General features: G+C 38.2%; 1 protein-coding gene across 15 annotated transcripts in view; it reads left to right on the forward strand.

Moving 5' to 3' along the window:
- LOC145266567 (RUN and FYVE domain-containing protein 2-like) overlaps window positions 1-17500 on the forward strand; it is a 328450-nt gene that overhangs the window by 46436 nt on the left and 264514 nt on the right. For 7 of the 15 annotated variants that reach the window (XM_080122389.1, XM_080122396.1, XM_080122390.1 and 4 more), the window contains exon 2: window positions 14254-14307. The exons of the other annotated variants lie outside the window; for them this stretch is intronic. In XM_080122389.1, the coding sequence (XP_079978515.1) occupies window positions 14254-14307 (54 nt within the window). The remainder of the gene's footprint in view (window positions 1-14253; window positions 14308-17500) is intronic. 15 annotated transcript variants of the gene reach the window in all.

Raw genomic sequence — 17500 nt, forward strand, 5'->3', positions numbered from 1 at the left:
TCACACACACACTCACACTCACACACACCCACACATTCTCGATTTTATAGAGATATAGATTCATTTGGGATGACAGTTTTCCCAAATCTCTAAATGCACTCTTAAGATGGCTATCCGGCCTTAATCCTCTTAAAACTTCAAATATATTAAATTTTGATGAAATTTATATCATATTACGCCATAGTGGGTAGTGAAATCAATGAGTTGGTAACTAAGTTAAGAAATGAACGTCTGGCTGGAGGCCAGTTAAGGTTCCCTCTTTCTGCTGTTTTATTCATTTGTTTCCCCACGATGTTGCGGAAAACCAGCTCTCCCCAAAAAGGCGGGGAACTCCAGCAGTATCAATAGCAATTGTCCGATATGAAGGGTTTCCTCCAAATTGATCAAAACATCCCGGCCTGGGGGGGGGGGGTCAGGCCGATGCTTTTACTTCGATTAGTTTCGCTTTGTTTATACGAGAAAGACAAACAAACACCCGAAACGAGGGATTTTTTTTAAAACTCGATCAAAAAAAAGATAGAGACGATGTCTGTTTACAAATCGGAGGTATTACGATCTAGAAAGTATAAGAAAACTTCTCCCGGAATGTAACTGACGTGAGAAGCTCAACGAAAAGAGCCTTTCGCGGACATACACAAACACGTGCGCCCATTTTGCCTTTTATGTTATCCATAGCCCTTGAGCCCCTGGAGGGGCATAGGCCATCTACGACTTTTAGATGCTTTTGTAGCGAGGAGTTCTTTTTACAGGGTGAGGGTGCTGGCCCCATGCCCAACCTTTCCAGAAGGTACATACAGCGCCTAGCCTTCCCAAATGGTCACCTATCTGGTACTGGCCAGGCTGAACGTTGCTTAACTTCGGTGATTTGGCAAGAACCAGTGTGTCAACGTGAGTGTGCCGTACCTTTTATATTATAGATGTATAAAATTTCCAGGCAATGCAGTGGAAGCGGTCCCAAATCTGTACGTTGCTCTCTATGTACCGAATATTTATGTGCCTCTACCTCTAAGTTGACCCATGGGAACAAAAGTCCCTTAAAACTTCAAATACACATATCATTCAATCGCGGGCAAACATTTGCGAGTCTGTCTCTGCTTTATCGTTATTTTCATGGCAAGTGCTTGTCTAAGCTCCAATCTATATCCCCCCTCTCGCCAAATTTTCACGAGAAACACTTGTCTAGCTGAAAACACTATCAATAATTCCCCCCCCTCACTCTTTATCTGTGCCTAAACCTAAACATAGATTCCATGAACAAAGCTTCTTAGAACTGCACGCCTATGGAATTGTCTTCTGTTTTCCTGCTTTCCAGCTGACTACAATATGGTTGTCTTCAAGTCCAATGTAAACAAGTTCTCGATGAGCCATTCCACTTAAGTTAACAAATTTACTGAATTTCTAACGATTACTATATTATCCAATTATCTACTGTACACTCTTTAACCCTTATCCTCGAGTGGCCACTGGGCCTTGATAAGTGGTGATGCCTATGTAAAAAAAAAAAAAAATATATTGGATTTATAGAAGGTAATACAATGCAGAAGTGTAACGGATAAACACAAACTAAAGACGTATAACAGTGGAATAAACTATGCAGATTCGCCTTCTATCTATACAATGTACAAGGTGGAATGATAAAATTGTCATCCTAGAAAAAACATGATTTCATTTTTGTTTGATGAAAACCGGTTTTCTTTTTTTTTTTTGTTGCAGACCATCTACTAGTTGGCCAGTTGTGTACAAATCCCAATAGCGATAGGAGCGTTCTATCATGTCTGAAAGTGACATAATGTTCAACGAGCTAGATCGAAAATGCGCCACGGTACAACTCGTGCTTTCTACCGATCCAAGTTACGACAACAGGACCTTTGCCAGCACCTTCAAAATGCATCGCTGGATTGCCATGAATAACAGGGATGTGCCCAGCGTGATAAAAACAAAGTTTCCAGCCATGATTATGGCCTTTGGTGTGGTTTCAAATGAGGCCCACATCATGCCACCTCACATCTTTGAAGTCAGCTTGAAAGTAAATACTAAATCGTACCTGGATGTGCTGAAGATGATGGTGATCCTCTGGTGCAATCAGGTAGCCGTTGGCAAACCCTGGATGTAGCAACAAGACTTGGCGCTGACCCACGTCCAAAGAGACCCAGGCTTGGCTTCAGGAGTGATACGACTTTGCACCCTTCTCTCACTGGCTCTCCTCCTCCTCCCCCGACCTGAACTTGGTGGACTACTACAACCTGTCTGATTGCCGCCATCCGCTGCCGGCACTTGTGGAACAGGCATGCTCCCAGTTCTGGACCCGTATTGAGGCAGTGACTGAGGCTGAAGGCGGCTACATTGAATAGATGTTAGCTCTACTACATAATCAATTTGCCTGAATTGATGTTTTTCAATGAAAGTTTTAAAACAAAACTGTAGTGTTGTTTTATTTAGGGCGACAATTTTATCATTCCACCTTGTACGATACTCTTGTCTGGCTCAGTCTTGGACACTTTTTTTTTGTTTACAAAGCGCTTTATCAAGGTCCAGAAGCCACTTGAGGATAAGGGTTATTGAGTGTACAGTAGTCGATAGTATAATTTCTTAGTAATCGTTAGTAGTAGAAATTTGGTAAATTGGATTATTCAATGTGACGGTTCATCAAGAATTTGTTTACGTTAGACTTGAAGACAACCAAATTGTAGTCAGCTGGAAAGCAGACTAACGGAAGGTGTGCAGAAGACAAATTCAACAGTTGGATGTTTTTCACAAAAGTTGTCTTCGAGAAATTTGTGGAGTTAGTTTAAGCGACAGGACTGCAAATGATGACCTTTCCACCATGTGCAACATTGATAGTATTGAATCTTTTCTTATGAAATCACAGCTGCACTGGACTGGACATGTGTTGCATATGCAAGAGGAAACAATTCCAAAAATGTTGATGTAAAGTCAACTTGACAGTAGTCACCGACCATTACTTGGCTACAAAGACAAATTAAAATGCAATCTCGTAGCTGCTGAAATAAACCCCACTGCCCTCGAAGACTCTGTGATCGATCGCGATGAATTGGAGGTCTGTTTATTGCTTATTTATTTGATTACTACTTCGTTTCCTTATTTACTGTTGCTTTTACCTTTAAGGGATACTTTTAAAGGTCTGTGTGTTCTTATCAATGTTCTTATGTGGGTGTGTGTGTGTGTTCTATCCTTACACCGTTCTTTTGCCTTGGAAGGTCTCGACGTGTACGTGCAATAACATAATCGTACATACCTGCTTGCCTTGTCCACCGGATATCTTCTTGGACGTTAGTCTGCCATTTCATGGGGAGTGGTCACTGCTGCAGACAGACGCATTAATGAACACAAGATGGGATTTGAAGCTTCAATTCTTTTATTAAAAGGCAAGCCTATATCTGGACTCTGGTTGTCTGAGACCCAAGATTTCCCGTCTGCATCATCTGCAGTCCAAAACCAACTCTCATATGTCGTCGTCAACCGGAAGCCTACAACCACAATTCAGTGTCATCCCTAATTTCCGATGCACGTCACCCCTAATTTCTGGTGTATTCTATCTAGGTTGACAAAACGTGAATTGAGTTTGACGCTTGTCAAACCCAACCTTTTGTGACCCCCACTAAACTCGCTGATTGGAATCGAAAATATACTTGCATAACTTACTATTTCTACAAACTACCTAGATAGCATTTAAGCTGGGATTCCCAATACTACACATGCTTCAATGGCATTATGAGAAATGTAGCATTAAACTGCAAGAAAGGAATAAAGTATCGTCCGCTGTCCCAGCCGTATACTCCACCAATCCATACTCTTTCGCTATTTGTGGACTTCTTTGTAGATCATTGGCTGGACTGAAATGCCATCTGCGGCTCACACATGTGGTTAAATAGACAAAGTTGTAAGAACCTCATACATAGAAATCGAGTCCATAAAATATATATTACTTATATAAAAGGAACTTTGTCCATGTTGTAAAATACGCTTAAATATGATATTTTAATTTGTCCAAATGTAATAATTGTTATTATAGAGTTGTGATTTCAAAAGTAAAAAAAAAAATGCATTTGGATGCCATCAGCTAGAATCGAAACCGAAAGCAAAACTGTAGCATTCAAAGCTGGTGAGGTTACCACTGTATCAATGTGACATGCATATGAACTGATTAAAAATAAACTCGGATGAATGTACAAAATGTATAATGATTTTTTTAAATTTTGACCCATTAAAATTATTTTAATTGGCTAAGAACCCATGAAAGAACAGTCCGTAAAAAATCCAATCATTTGAGACCCCTATCATGGCTCTGCAACTTGTGGTTTCTGAGGAGATAGAGTTTGAAAATATGGAGACAGACAGACAGGCAGATAGACATAGTGAGTTTTATAAATTAGATTTTCAGTATTTACTTCAACAGTGCTTGATACGTAAGTGGAGCTAGGTAGTAAGTTTTGAAAAGTTATACGGCAATTAAGCTACAAAAAATTTTCACAAATCCTCCCGAAGATGGAACTCAGAAAATTCTAAAATAGGCTTAAATATATTTTAATTTGTACAGATTTTGTATATAAGACGTGATTTTAAAAGAAAGTATTTAGGTGCCATCAGCTAGAATTGAAACCAAAACTGTAGCATTCAAAGCTGGTGACGTTACCACTGTACCAACATGATATGCATATATGACCTGATTAAAAGTAAACTAAGATGAATGTACAAAATATATAACGATTTTTTTCAATTTTGACCCCTTAAAGACTATTTTAACCAGCTAAAAACCCATGAAAGAACGGTCCGTAAAATTTAAGGTCAGTCAGGAATATAAAATAATTGTTGAAAAAGAAACAAACAAAGCATCACCTGATTGCAAACATTTTTTTAAATCTTTTTTTTTTCTACTTCCTGTCAATTATCTCCCTTGTCTGATAGAATGTTCTGTCTTTTCTCCGTTCTTAAACCTGTATTTTATTAACGAATAAATATCACTTTAAGTTTTGGAAGTATTTGCATAGATAAGGATTGATTACTTATACTATTCATATTATTCAGACTACTATTCTCAATTTAGATAAAATGTATGAGAATAATAACTATCTAGCAAGGCCACAGGGGAGACAACCAAGCAAAAAAAAACAAAAACAAAAAAACCCTAAGCAACATTCATCCCAAAGCAGCAAAACTAAAGCTGGCTTGCCATGACACACACACAAGCACACATATATAAATATACAGTAGTAGGGAGACCTGACGTTGCTCGGGATCGAATGATGATTTTAAACGTTTCGCAGTCCCATATTTTTATTGGCATCGAAATCGGTGAAATCACCCATTTTTCAATCAAATCAGTTAATTGCCTGCTCTAGTTGAAGATCCATCGCAGTGCACTGGGAGGAAGCTTCATATGCCTCCTCACAGTGACTTAGACCACAAAACATTGTTGTCCACATTGCACTGTAGAGAACCTACTGCTGATAATTATAAAATTATTTTGTTTATATATAATGGCTTGAATTAAAGTTGAAAATACAAAAGTCAAGTATCATGCTTGTTGTGCTCTAAACAGAAAGGTTCGTTTCCAAAGCACCTCTGTCATATCAAAGAACCTAGTGTTGATTTTTATATGCCGAGCCTTCGTGCTTGTGCAGTAATAAAACTTCTCAAATGAACTCAAATGTTCTGTATTAGCGCGGCCATCGTGACTATACTTTGGACTTTAATTTTACAGTATTATACAATCTGTAAGCTGAAAGTATTTCAAAATTTCAGTTAATTGTTTCATCAAATACTTCTGCATGCAAAATCCGATCCCGCATTTTCCTAATTCCTATCCTCTCATGAGAAGAAGAGTATTTCCTCGAAACTCCGCGGATTAAGGACTATCCATTTATCTAGTGTTTCCTTTTCAGATTAAATATGTTTTTAACTCATTTCAAAGTGTTTTTTAACATATTTTATTAACTGTTTGCTCATATATATATATATATATATATATATAATTGGTATATTTAGGCAGCATTTTTTCATTCAAGCAAATATTATTAAATGCAACGGAAACACTTTGCTTTATGATTCTTTTTTTAAAATTTTTCGATTTTCCATATAATCTTTTTTGTATCAAAATCAAAAATATTAATAAAAGTTCCATAGTTGTTGCTGTCACGAGCACTTTCGATTCGTCCATGAATCATCATCGGGTGTTGAAGTAAAAGTGCGAAGGAGCGAAAATGAGAATTAAAAGTGAAAACGAAAATATACGATAAACGGTGATAAGTTAAAATATATAGAGTCGATGAAAAGTCGATTAAAAATATAGGTCGATTAAAATTCAAATATTAAAATCAGCAAGTTCGAGGACACCGTTAATATAGTCAATGAAAAGTTGATTAAAGTTCGAGTATTAAAATCAGCAAGTTAGTGGAAAATTAAAAAAATAAAAATAAAAAAGAATCAGAAAGCAAAATGTCTCTGTTGCATTTAATAATATTTGCTTGAATATATATATATATATATATATATATTGTTTTTTATATTCCCCGAACAGTGTTTCATGGTAAACAACTGATGATCCCTTAAATTAACATTAGGACTATTGTGAATTCGAGAGAGCAAGTTGATGCAGTGATTGCAGGTGATTAAATGACTTACTGATTAAATAGTTTTTCAACTAATGTTAAAAAAAATTTAAATAATTTTTTCTTATATAGTTTTAAAAGTTAAAAAAAAAAAAACTTCCAAGACTATATATATATATATATATATATATATATGTATATATAAATTCTTAAATGTTTTAAATAAGTAACTGAAACTCCTTATGGAAGATTTAATTTCATAATTAGTCTTTTTTTTTGAAGTGTTGATCCTTAGTGTGGGCGACTGAAAAATTCAATTCTGAATTACTTAGGACTTCTATCCAGTCATGGCTGATGGAACGAGAGCATGTTACCCCTGTGAAGTAAATAAAGGGCTCTGCTTAAAATTCTGTGCAGATTCCCAAGTTTGACAAGATACACCCGAAGAAGGTCGGAGAAAAACGACACTCAAGATGAGAACGGTAGTCGGAATAATCCAAAGAGTACTGCCATTTCTCTTCTAAAACTAGAATGACTTACAACTCTTAGGAAACCCAAGTAGCCGTTAATTATTTTCTCATAGTCTAAAAGATCGTTTATGCAACACAGGATGACCCGATGTTGTTTGGGATTGAATGAGAGACATTACCATAATAGTTTTTCACCATTTTCATTTTTTTTGCAAGAGAGTCACCACTTATCAAGGTCCGAAGACCATTTGAGGATAAGGTTTAAGGAGTGTACGATGGTCACTAAGATAACAGCCTAGTGATTCTTAGTGGTGGAAATTGAGTAGAATTTGGTTATTTAAGGGGACAGCTCAACAAGATTTGATTTAAATTGGACTTTAAGACGACCATGTTGTAGACGGCTGGAAAGTAGGCTAACGGAACAAAGTCCTACAGGTGGGCAGTTATAATAAAGAAATTTTATTCATGGAATTTGCGTTTAGATTTAAGCACAGATAGAGAGTGGGGGGAAACTGTTGGTAGTTGTTGTAGCTAGACAAGTGCTTTTGTGTAAGTTTAGCAGGGGAGGGAGAGATTGGAAAAGAGGGTTTTACTTTCTTCTATTTCTTTTATTTATATCCTACTCCCCAGCTTGCCTCCTAATGTTATATATTAAATCAGTAGCGATTAAGTTAACTAGTATGGATTTTGGTAAGGGTCACATTAAATTTGGAAATAATAGACAGTCATCCATAATGTGACATAAGCCTTAAGTGGAGTGTGATTCGAGCATTATCATAAAACGTTGTTTTTAGTTATTCTTTTTTTCTTTTTCATGGAAATTGCTCCTGACAAGGCATGAAGCCACTTAATGTAAGGAACTAAAAAAAATAAATAGTACTATAAGGTCAAAAACTTGCCAACGATAAATGTTAGACTGAATAGATTCTGACGCAGAAAACAACAGTTCTTCCCTCATTGTTAGAAACGTCACTCATGGAACGTAAGGATTCCGTTCACTCTTGAGGGACAATAGATACCCCCTGTAAGGGTAGGTGCCTGTGTAATTGTGAGGCAAGGGTTGCGCAATCCTCAGCTGCACTTTTCCTGAATCAACACTGCTCGAGTCCAGTGGCAAGTAGTCCAGGATGACTGGAAACAATTCCGAGATAACGATCGCATACACACCTGAAATTCCCAAATGGTCACCCATTTTAGTACTGACTAGGCTCAACATTGCTTAACTTCAGTAATCTGACGGGAACCAGTGTGTCATTGTGATTATGCCGCCGTACACTGTGAAGACTAAAAATCTATTCTCAATGCATTTTTGCCAGCCTCTTTTGATGCCTCACTCGTAAATGCCCGAAGTGCGCTTTGTACTCGTATCTCTGTTACCACTCTGAAAATCAACAAATCCGTCTCATAACTGTGCTAACATTAACTGCATCGGTTTCGTAAAGGTTTGACAGGCGCCGGTGAATGTTGATCCGTTCAAATTATTTTCTAACTGGAGAAATTCAGTAACATATTTCTCTTTCTGATGCACGTTCATGACAGGGGCTGTTTTATTAGTCTCACATCATCAATATCTGCAACAGAGAGATGAATGCATAAGTCCAGTCATCATAACAATGCAATTTGCAATCCTCTCTGATCCATTCAGGCGGAATCAAACAGTAGGCGGCATTACTTTTAGTGCATCCCTTTTTTTTATTATTTATTTTACTTCAGTAAGTTTTACAAGATCAAGGCGTTAATCCTTCCTGGAGCTAACACTTGATTCCGTTACGATTTAAATTTATATCCGAAGGCTCTTTTAAGAATAGACGCTGTTCCCTTTATGGCTGCTATTTGTATCTCGTTACAGCTTGCTCTTCCAGGGATTGCTTCTAAGTATTTCTGAAGGTTCTTTTTTATTAAGCCAGTTGCTCCTGTCACAACCGGTATAATATTTCTTTCTTTCAGAGACCATGTTGTTTTTAGATAATTTTTTTTAGGGCCTAATATTTTGTGTGTGTACATATATATTATTGGTTCTCCGGAGAAGGTTGGAGCTTACATCGACTGAAACATTGTGTGAACAACACCTCATCATCATAACAACATCCATTTTCCATGCTGGCATGTGATAGACGGCTTTGAGAAATTGACTTCCAAACTAACCTATCTTTGGCCAGGTCTTTATTTATCCTTCTTTCTCCAAAGTCCTTTTTTTTTTCACTTCCTCTCATGTTTTCCTTGGGATTTCCTCCTCTGAACTGAACCTTCTACCTCAACTGTTCAACATCTACTACTAACCCAAGAACTCTCATCCATTCTTTCAATGTGCCCATACTATCAGAGTCTCCTGTTCTGCACACGTCTCGCTGTACTCTCCAGATTTAATCTCCTTCTGACTTCATCAGATCTAAGTCTGATTTTAAGTCTCGCATTACACATCCACTATATCATTCTTACATCATTTCTCTTCATGCAACACATGTCCTCAACCTTCACTGTGTACAAATGATAAACTCTTTCCTTAGTCGAGCGTGGAAATGCCCTGCTAGTTAGTAATAGAAGTTCTCTGTACTTACTCCATCCACAACATTTAGAGCAAAGAAGGTTGGCTCCCTTTACCAGGCTAGAAACACCTGCCAGTGTCCTATATCTTTACAAAGCCATCTTTCATCCACGCATGGATTATGTTTTTGCTACATCTGGACTGGTGCTCCAACCATTAATGTCTTCCTCTTAATACTGGTTTAAAAGAAAAAAAATGCCCCCCCCCTCACTGTTTATAAAGTTCCAGTCTTGTGACTGCAATGTTCTATCCTTGTGCGTTCTTTTTTTAAAACAAGTATTTTCACGGAGTGTACTATGATTATTTTGCTGCACTTTCCCCCCCCCCTCTCCTGCACAAACATAAATACTCCTCCCGACAAATCCAACAATCAGTAAAATCCCACTCTTTTATTGTAGAGCCCCTCCCCCCACTTGTACAGTCTCGAAGTATATAAACCTGTCTGGCAGCAAAATCCCACCCCTTCACTGTGTCATGTAGCCGGGTTGAACAAATATCAGTTTCTTGTCAGCTGAGAAAAGAACAACAAAAAATCATTTGTTAGAAAAATATAAAACACTCATTCATTTCTCGCTCTGTGTTGCGCACTTCAGTCGGTAGACAGGAAGAAGGAGCAGGAGGTGGGCGAATTTCAATGACACACTACAGCGCAGCGACATAACTCATAGCACACTGTCACTCTTTTACTGTCTGTCATCTCACTTGTTTATATCGACCTGTTCTCTTGCAGGTGTTTAACCCGGGCAGTTGTGAGGTCAACTACTTGACCTATCCACCTCCGTCGATGTCGGTTTTGACAGATCTGCAATCCTTGTTACTTTATCCTGCCAATCGCGTGTATGTGTACGCACACAGTCTCGACATGCAACAATTGTAGAGACCTCTAGATGCCAGAATGCTTTCTTAGGGTGACTGGCTTGATTTTATTATAAGTTTAAAAAAGAGCCTCCACCATTTTGGGCCAGGAAGTATTTTCAGACAGCCAAATGTTGGAAAGCCTTTTACTCTAATGGATTCTTTGCTCAAACTGCTAGACTTTGGAATTCCCTCCCTGTTTCCTACTTATGTGACTGTACTAACATGCAGAAGTTTAAATGTATTAAATCAAGTTAGTAAATGTGCTTTGACAAACTCACAGCATTTGTGCCCCCTCAACATAAATATCTCCGACTAAGCCGACAAGCATCAAAATCACAGTTCTTCCCTCAAACAAACTTTGACCTTGGAATTCCCTTCCTGCTACCTGCTTCCCTGACTGTACTGATATGCAGAAGTTTAAATGTAATGTAAACCAACTTGGGCCTCTATTGTTCCTAATATTTATTAATGACCTCCCCGACAAAACTGCCCTGAGATGGGTATATATGCTGATGACACCACACTCTATAACGGGCATGACAGGAAAACAAATGAACACATAACTAAAGAAATGGCAGAAACACTAGAGGATGACCTCCGATCTGTAGTGGAATGGGGACAAAAATGGATGGTCACATTCAATGCTGCCAAGACTGAACTGGTTTCCTTCAATAATTACAAGAAACCTTCTCTGCCACCAATAGCAATGGCCAGTGACTCCCTGTCTGAGAGAACATCTTTCAAACTGCTTGGCCTAACGTTCACAGGAAACATGAGTTGGAACAATTATATTGAAAACATTGCCAGGGCCGCTGTGAAAAAAGTAGGCTCTCTCTACCGTGCTAGAAAACTACTGACACCTGAAAGTATCCTGTACCTCTATAAGGCCACCATTCGCCCATGTATGGAGTATTGTTGTCACATTTGGGCTGGTGCATCTGCTGCTAGTCTCTTGCTCCTAAACAAGGTTCAAAAGAGAGTCGCCAATCTGATAGGTCCTGAACTGGCATCTAAGCTTCAGCCTCTGTCCCATCGACGAAACATTGCATCCCTCTGCCTGTTCTACAAGTATTTTAATGGTAAATGCTCTGACGAACTGCAGACACTTGTGCTCCCACAACGTAGACACCCTCGACAAACCCGACAAGCAGCTAAATCCCACCCCCACACAGTAGAGATCCCTAGATGTAAAAGATCTTTCTACTCCAGTAGTTTCTTCCCCAGAACCGCTAGACTCTAGAATTCCATTCCAGGTCCTTGGTTCCCTAACTGTACTGACATGCAGAAGTTCAAGTGTAACGTGAACCAACATCTTGCTACCCAAATCCCAACATAGTGCCCCAGCAGTTGCTGCCCCTGATAGTAGCATTCTATACAAAAGTGGCAATATGCCTTGTTTGGGGTGAAAATGTAATAAAAAAAAAACAAAAAACAAAAAAAAAACATCTTGTTAATCTTTCTTAGGCATGGTCCCAATTAGTAACCCCTTACGTCCAAGTGGCGATAAGCCTTGTTTGGGGTGAAGGAGAGTAAAAGAAAAAAAAAAAAAAAAAAAAAACTCACTACATAGCATGCAGACAACACTACCAACATTTCAAAAGCCGGCAATGATCAAGATCTCTCTGATTCTCTCTATTCTGACCATAAGCATATGTTACAATGGGGAAAAAGATGGCTAGTTAATTTTAATGCATCTAAAATCAAGCCTCTCTCTTTCCACCATCAACCAACCTGGCCTAAATTGAAATGATTGGCTCTCGTCTTGGGGAAGCACCATATTTTGACGAACTTCTGGAACTGACCATCATTCCTGATCTGAAATGGAACACCTACATCAAATCCGTTGTCAAGATTACCTGGTGGGTGGTTGGGGGGGGGGATGGTTAGATCATTTTACCTTTCCAGTAGATATCTCACTGCCGATGCAATCCTCTATGTATATAAGAGCCACATCTGGAAAGCACAACTTGAAGAGTTGCTCAGAACATTCTCTCCTGTCTCAACAGGGTACAAGACCGAATTTGGCATCTGATGTACAATGTCCGTTTCTTTTCTGTGCAGCCTCTGTCTCATAGAAGATAAGTTGCCAGCCTCTCTCTGCTTTATTGTTATTTTCCTGGCAGGTGCTCGCCTGAGCTTTACTTTGTGGTCTACTCCCCCCTGGTAAGTCTCTCATGGCAAACACTCGACTAGCTATAACAACTATCACCTATTTCCAATACTTTCTATCGGTGCATAAATCTCAGCGAAAATTCCCAGAGAAAATGTTTTTCTTAGAGCTGCTCATCTGAGGAACATAATACCATGAAATTGCTGCCCAACTGACTATAACATGGTCGCTTTCAAGTCCAATGTAAACAAGTTCTTGAAGAGCTGTCCTCTAAAATAAAGGATTAAATATCTATTACGATACCTATTAATCTTTATCCTTGAGTGACCTCTAAACGTTTATGAGTAGTGACTATATGAAGTATGAGATTTCCAGACTTTTTTCATATGAGCATTTTTATTGATAGTACACATATGAAACTCTAGTCCCTTTCAAAGTAATCTCCTCCAGCTGCAATGCACTTGTTCCAACAACTTCTGGAAAGCCATATGAAAGTCCTCTTGTGTGAGCATGTCGATGATCTTCGTCGCAGCCTCTTTCATCTCCTCAATTGTCTCATAACGACAATCTCAGGTTTTCCTTGAGCTTAGGAATAACCAAAAGTCACAGACAACAAGATCTGGACTATAGGGAGGGTTGAATTGATCAGCTCGACCATCTCCCTGCTCTCATGATACCGTCTTTCTTTCTGATCTTCTCTGAGCACCCTTGGGACAAACTTCATACAAATCTTCCGCATCTTCAGTTCCTCACGAATAATTGTGTGTACAGTTCCAGCACTGACATCAAACCGTGCACTTATTGTCTCTATAGATACATGACAGTCCTTATCCATGAAATTCTTTATTTGGTCAATCAACTCTGGTGTTCTGACTTCTTTATTCCTCCCACACCTCTCACTATTCCTCACAGACTCCCTGCCTTTCTTGAATCTCTTATGCCACTCCAAAACCGATGCTCGATCCATGCAAGATTGTCCAAAAGCAGTTTGAAGCATTCCATATGTTTCTGTGGCATTTTTTCCAAGTTTAAAACAGAATTTTAATGCGTATCATTCTTCTAAATTGTCCTGACATCCAGATTGCATTTTTAAAATTCACCAGCTTTGATGATAAGGCTTTAGTAGGGTGTATTCCAATTCCTGCTGTAGCTGTTCATTTGAACCTGAAATCATAAAAATTGGTCAGTCATCTCATAAGATGTATAGCAATAACATACTGAATTTTCAAGAGTCTATGACAATTCTAAATGACTGTACAAAAAAGTCTGGAAACTTATTGAAGGCACCTATATATATATATATATATATATATATATATATATATATGTGTCCCTGTAGACATGATCCTGAATACTTCCTACATCCAAGTGGCAACAAGCCTTGTTTCAGGGAAATAATAATCGAATAATAAAAAAAAAATAGGTTTAGCGTCATATGTCAATATAAAAGTGATACAAAACTATTATTATTATGGATTAAGGGGAATTAATTTTACTTGTGCTGGGACGGGTATTCTTTTAGTTTGACATAGATTAGATGACCTGAATGTTTTTGTTATTCGAAAAAAAGAAAATTCTTTTGTATTTAAATATTGTGGTGTCTCGTATTCAATGTTTTTTTGTAATTTCTTTCATCTGTCTTCCGTATAAAATAAACAATGGCTTTTTTCATTTTCTCTATTTCTTTGTTCCTCTATCCAGTACAATTTACAGGACGAGAACACATAGTGAACTTTGACCCCAGTCAATGGCCCAGTGAGATAACATTTTGATATTTAATAAGTTTTATCCGTAGACAACAGATACTACATTTTGATCTCTTCACATGTCTGGAAAGTAATGGCGTTTCTATTTTTCGTAAAACCTGAAGATGAACATGATTTAAGTGAGAATGAGTTAAGATGCATTCATTTCTAACCGTCCAGAAGGCTTTTAGTACCTGATGACCAATCGCCCACTAGGCTATATCAGTACCTGGCCGACCGCCCACTAGGCTATATCGGTACCTGGCCGACCACCCACTAGGCTATATCGGTACCTGGCCGACCACCCACTAGGCTATATCGGTACCTGGCCGACCGCCCTCTAGGCTATATCGGTACCTGACCGACCGCCCTCTAGGCTATATCGGTACCTGGCCGACCGCCCTCTAGGCTATATCGGTACCTGCCCGACCGCCCTCTAGGCTATATCGGTACCTGACTCTGACCGCCCTCTAGGCTATATCAGTACCTGGCCGACCACCCAGAAGGTTATTTCAGTACCTGACCCACTGGTCTTGCAGCTGTACCCAACATCTTACTGCGTCATGTACCATTTGTTTCTTAATTCTCATAGCTGTAGAGAGATAGCAAACAGAAATAGTTTCTAAGACACAGATGAAAAATTACAGACTAATACAGAACTCTATTCTACTCCGACTTTAACATGAAAGCTGTAACTAAATGTGCTGTTACTTCTAACACGATTTTGAGCATTTCCGTACATTGCTTAAACAACCTTCACTAAAGACCTGTTTGGCCTCCTAGTTTTACGCGTAGCTCTCCAGACAAGAACTCTTGGCACTTTCTCTAGATCCAAAATACAGGTTCTTATTCTTACCAAGGTATCAATTATAAGCCTCTGTAATGAATCCTGTCTGTTGTTTCCACTTGACCCTTGTAACAATTCATCATTGTTCTATATTCTTCTTTGTTGGCATTTTTTTTAATTGTTGTACGACAGTCACCACTTAGCAAAGTGCAGAAACCACTCAAGGATAAGGTTTGTCAACACCTTGCAGATTGAAGATGATGGAAACTGGGCAGAATTTAATTTTGCCATGATTGGACCTGTAAACAACCATGTTTTAGTCGTATTTGGATTCTTCAGAGGGTTATTTTTGCAACGTTTTGATCAATGCGCCCTCCCGACCTTTTTCAGGTGTATCTAGTCAGAATCTGGAATCTGCACAGAATTTTGAACGGAATTATTTAATCCACAGGGAGTAGCATGCTCTTGTTTCGTCAACGATGGGGGGTTAATAGACCTAAGTATTGCGCAGTTCTATTTTGTATGTATTCAGACAGACCAGAAACCAACAACGATGGGAAGACCTTTAGATCTCTGCATCATGGCGGAAATCACTCTTGATTAATTGGGCAACTAAGTGTCACGCATGTAGGCGTTGTAGCACTTGAGTGTCCCAATCATCACCAGCACAGAAAGGTCGCCAAAAGACCCAGAGTCCTCAGAGCCGATTCACTTGTTGGGTGAAACAGGCCCCTGCAAGTAAAAACCATAAGCATGTGCTTCACCAGAGAATCCAAACCAGCTCCTAATAGGTTTCGAAGCGCCACATTAAACTGGGGGAAAATCATACTTGGCGAATTTTCTCCTAAAAGCAGGGTCAAGGCTGTCGTCGCTGACAATCACCACGTCCAGGACATATGTATTTCGCAGTTGCATTTTGAGTGTTGCCTGCATTGAGGATTGAAGTTCAACCTCCAGAATCCATTTTTCAATGTCGCTGATGATTTTGCTCAGACCCTTTCCAACCTCTTATGGTTGATTCAGCGCAATGAAACCACTGGTATGATCTTGAAATATGTATATATAGCGTTGTAATAAATATTGTATATATATATATATATATATATATATATATATATATGAACAAATGACAAAAGTCTATATTCCAAATTTCATGATGCTGACCATCTTACAATTTATTCCGTTAATTACATTGACATTTACAATTCTTGACAGCATCTGTTTCGTAGCGTAAAATCGTTCATTTAATCTATTTTGCCCTTAACTCATCAGAAGAAAAAGAAAATAAAACGCATTTGGGCACGATTACAAAATTCGAAAATTGGAAGAGAAATTACCTTTTATTTTATCTTTTATTACGCCATTTTTACTGTCAAGAATTGTAAATGTCAACATAATTAAAGGAATAAATTGTAAGATGGTCAACATGATGAAATTTCGAATTAATTACTAGGATATATATGACAGCAAAATATTCTTTCCATTGTTTTGACTCTCGAGTATATATCCGACACAGTTAATCAACCGAGAACCACATCACTCTATATAAAAGCACATAAGATATCAACGGGTACACACTAGAGAGTCCAAACAATGAAAAGAATATGCTGTTGTCATAGCCCTAGTAATTACATTGAACTTCATAAATTAAGGATTAGTATATAAAAAAAGTGAAATATAATTGAAAAACATCATATTTCCACAGAAATATATATATAAAAATTATATACTATAATAATTATTAAATACCTACAGACACTAGTGTTTCATCCTTTCGGGAATCATAAGTGCAGGGTGTCACGATTAACGCCAGTCGAGAGATTTGAATCCCGGCAACAGAAGTCATGTCTGACTTCATTAGCAAGGACCCGGACCATTCGGCTACCGTCAACTGCGAGAAATTATTTGGGTAATACTACTGCTACTACTACCGGCACTAATAATAAGACTAGAAAAGCGAACAGGAAGTGTACTTTTGTTTCAGACTTATTCACATATATATATATATATATATATATATATATATATATATATATATAGTAGTCATCCACAGACAGATTGTTTCGCTGTATCACAAGTCGTCAGTGTGGCTAGACTAACACCCATCTCTGGTCAGAGATTTAACCATCTAGTTGATAGTTAGCTCTACCCATTGAATTGGCACCCGCAAATCTCATCAAATGTCTATTTATATCAACATTTTGGCTGCTACTTTTAAAGTGCTTGATTTGCTTGTTTATTTACAAAGAGCTTTGCATTACGCTAATTAATTAACACATGAAACCATTTAGCAATGCTCAACCTCAAAAGGAAGTCTTTTTATTTATATATATATATATACATATATTTGTAGTCATCAACAGTCCTGTTTCGCTGTATCACAACTCATCAGTTCCACAAGACTAGCACCTCTCCC

This window comes from Euprymna scolopes, chromosome 41 (genome assembly GCF_053919585.1).
Source record: "Euprymna scolopes isolate OS-2025 chromosome 41, ASM5391958v1, whole genome shotgun sequence".
Taxonomy (NCBI): Eukaryota; Metazoa; Mollusca; class Cephalopoda; order Sepiida; family Sepiolidae; genus Euprymna; species Euprymna scolopes.